The 3903-nt window shown below is 40.0% G+C and overlaps 1 protein-coding gene across 1 annotated transcript; it reads right to left on the bottom strand.

Moving 5' to 3' along the window:
• Positions 60 to 3472, bottom strand: LOC104708817 (coatomer subunit gamma). The gene is made up of 14 exons (XM_019240977.1): positions 3428 to 3472; positions 3135 to 3242; positions 2821 to 3054; positions 2394 to 2644; positions 2095 to 2266; positions 1844 to 1999; positions 1698 to 1748; positions 1387 to 1524; positions 1109 to 1306; positions 888 to 1019; positions 620 to 793; positions 288 to 527; positions 132 to 183; positions 60 to 76 (listed from the first exon to the last, which is right to left on the bottom strand). Exons 1-14 carry the CDS (start codon positions 3470 to 3472, stop codon positions 60 to 62), a joined length of 1968 nt encoding a protein of 655 aa, XP_019096522.1.

Raw genomic sequence — 3903 nt, 5'->3', positions numbered from 1 at the left:
AACAAGTGCGTGAATCGCATCGCTGACAGATGGATCCTCTGCTCGAACAGCCAGTTTCATTACAATTTCTTTTGAGCTGTCCATTCCAAATTGTGCCTTCACCAACACTTTCACGTTCCCTATGTACAAACCTGATAGTAAACTTGTGTGTGACCTTGCGTTGCTCGCAACTGTCTCCGTCCCCTGAACCCAAAACCCAAAAAAAAAATGACTTGAGAACAACAAGGGGAGAGAGCTTTCAATAATGTTAACAAACAGTAACTAAGTAAGGGAGAAGCACGCCTAACCTCACAAGACTGCATGCCAAGAAGATCAGTTACAGCCTTTACAGCTTCCCCTAAGCTGTCCCTTGGGCCAAGTCCATACTCATCCACAAGCTCGTTTTCTTCATCCATGTTTTCCCATGCATTCCTGAAATTGGAAACACGAACATTCACCATGTAGTCAGCAGCAACAACCTCAAGGTCCTCGAGCTGGTACTCATCTTCCACACCATCGTCCAATGGTTCACCTGTGCTTTGCTCAACCTGCTCATACCCATGAGAAGAACCGTGATCATGTGATTCCGTCTACTACAAGTGGATGAAAGAGAAAGCTTACCAAGCAGGTATGAACGTACCTCCTTGACAATGAAAGTCAATGTGTTTGAGAACTTTCCAACAGCAGGGACTCCTTCAGGCTTTTCAAACGCAACAAAGGTCTGACCAGGGGAATCGTAAGGGAGCGAGTTTAGTGGTTTCGAAGATAATTCACTGAACTCCTCTGCTTCTGAAGCATCTACAATGACATTGACCTACAAAACAAGGGAGGAGGATAGAAGTCGTCAACAAACAATGTTCAGTGGCATCCAATTAATTGATCATGTGGTACATCATCATGCTCATTACCCTCTCCAACAATTGCTCTGGTACTGTGTTTGTGCAGTTATACTGAAACACAACGTGAGACTCGAAGATATGCTTTACAACATTGACTGAATATTCTGTTTCTGCTTCAGTTAGCTCCACAGGTGAAGAAGACTGAGAATGAAACACGTTTAACCAATCAGGATTAGTGGATAAAAGTAAACTGAAAAGAGATGCGATGTGCAGAAAACTTCTATTCAAACCTTGAAAAGTTTTCCAAAGGTGGCAAACTCTGGAATAGATGAAAGAATTCTTTCATATGCATCAAAACCAGAAACAAGTGCAGGTGGTGGAGCACCGAGACCAGTGGGCTTTTTACCCTTGGCTTTCTTCTCTGCAAGTGGCTGCGATTTGACCTCCTTAGGTACAGAGTCAACATCAAAAGCTTCTTCAGAGGGCTCCTGAAGAATCAATGATATATAAGATAACTGATGTCTCAAAGAGTATATATCGGGTGGAAATGAGGATCTGGGAAGCTCACATAGTTTTTAAGACTTGTCTCCATGTTTACAAGAGGGGCCTCCAGGGAACCAAATAAAAATGATATGCTATCATTGTCAGTGCCAACGAGGCCATCATTACCAAGTACACTCAGAAAGAGTGTTGCTCTATCACGAACCTGAAGATACAAAAGAGGAAAAACTCATATTAAAGGCACTATTAAACAGAAATTCGTGTCTCTACTAAGAAAAGAAGCTTGCATGCACACAGAGAAATCCATGTAAACTAATGCAACCGGTACACAATGAGATACAATATAGTCATCAGTTGTCAATAGGACTAGTCACAAACCTCGTCATCACTGTCATAAATGCAGCGCTTCAGCAAGACAGTAATCCGGGGCTGCAAGACATTTATTGATATTTATCTTTGTCAGCAACCAAGGATGATAAACAAGAACCAAAATTTAATGATGCTAAATAAGATAACTACTATACCTTCAATGCTTCAACCATAAACCCAAACTTTGCAAGTGTGCAAACAGCAGCAGCTCGCACAGTTGCGTTCTCCAAGTGCACACGGTTATAAATATACCGGATATACTTGCTTGGATCTGAGGTGTTTGGCCCTTCAATTCCCAGGAAATGAAGGATCTACGCAAGAAACAGGATAAAGGTATTTAGATAACAAAGAAAACATAAACCACTTCAATTATAATGCTAGACTAAAGATGTCAAAAAACAATTACCTGTGTTGAAAGGTATGTGAATTCACAATCTTCAATGAACTCGCAAAGATGGAGCAATCCATTTTCCTTTGCATCTGGAATATCTCTGATAATGGTTACGATGGAATCTACAATTGCCCTTTTATACTCAAATCCACCTTCTTCTCTAAGAATGTTGCTTAAGAAGTTCATCCTACAAATCCAAAAGGGCGAGGCAGATTTGTAATATACCAGGGTCGAATAAAAGTCTAAACATCTTGAAGTCGTCAGAAAAAGTAGTTATGCTACATACCGAAACTACTAATAACAACTGCACTTACAGTGATCTATACTTCAGTGGAAATTTCAAACACAATGATCTTATGGCATCCACAACCACAATTTTGAACTCATCGGCAATATCTGACATGAAATTAGTTATCTGCTTCATCAACCGTTCCACACTAGATTCATTCCCTGTCTTCAGGAGTGTGGTAATAGCAAGTGTAGCAATACTTCTATTCTGATCAGAAATTAAACTTTCCATATCAATGTTGCAGTTGGTGACAGCCATGGGATGAGTCATTGCAACCTGTGTATAGTTCAAACCTCCATTTAGTGTAAAGAGAAGAGTTTTCAATGCCTGTGTAGTATCTCGTTATCCTCGATAAAAAACAATTATGAGGCTATATTAAAAAAAACTCAGAAACAAGCTTTCAGTGTTTGTCAGGAATTAAAGAGAATACTTTTATTGAGATGTATTGTCACCTTGTTAAGAGTCCGAACAGCAGCAAATCTCAGCACTGGTTTAGGGGAACTCAAGAAGAGCTGGAGCACAGTGATTGCTGGAGTCAGTTCTCGGCTTGTCACACCGTCAAGCTCAGTGATAGCCCTGGCAGCCTCAAGGATCACCATTTCTGCCTTATGCCGCAGACAACTCTCCAAGAAATCATAGAATGGACGTTCCCCAGACTGGCCGTGGTTGGACATATCTCGGATTATCTGAATAGTAGAGACTATAGTTGGATATCACATAAAGACTTTCACCGATATATCATATTATATAAAATATAAGGACAAACCTGACTGGTGTATCGTATCAATAGACACTGGGCCAAAGGAGAGCGGACAGCTCCCCTCGTCAAGGTACCAACCAACTTGCTGACAGCCAAGCGATCGTTTTGACGTATCTGGATATGTCAATTAATAATTTTAATTCATTAGATCAATTCTCAATACCTTATAGTAGAGAAGGGCAGACATATAGTTGGAAAAACAACTACATCAATGTAACAGCAGTTAAGCATATATGATCCACAGGACCCTACAGCAGCGACACATGATATGTAGTAACTCGAACCTAATAGTAATTTACATAGGCAGAATCCGTGAGGATGCCTTCAGATACAGGTTGAACCATACTGATAAAAAAAGCAGCTCAGGGTTGAACTTTACATCTGTGGCATGGTCCCATGAAAGAATGGCAGAAAAATAAAGCGTATGTATACATAAACATGTAATATGTTTATAGCATTGACCATATTATATATAAGCATATAACTACAAAGAAACTACAGAAGCTTATTGCTTATGTTTCTAATCAATATATCTAGTAGTAAGCTCCAAAACCCTTTGCATAAAAGATGCTACTTGTCAATGAATGCTAAACTTAGATCCCAAATATCAGAAAAGAAGAAACAATTTACTTTCCGAATACGAGATCAAGCACTGTACCTGATGGAGCAAAGCCAAGGCATGAAACTGAACAAGGGCTGCTCTAGACTGGACAGCTTCTTGAACCTCGTTGCTCCATCTTTTAACAATTTCTGGGTTTGTCTGGAAACAACAATG

The sequence above is a fragment of the Camelina sativa genome, chromosome 19 (assembly GCF_000633955.1).
Source record: "Camelina sativa cultivar DH55 chromosome 19, Cs, whole genome shotgun sequence".
NCBI lineage: Eukaryota > Viridiplantae > Streptophyta > Magnoliopsida > Brassicales > Brassicaceae > Camelina > Camelina sativa.
Note: the sequence above shows the minus strand (reverse complement) of the source record. Positions and strands in the feature narration are given on the sequence as shown.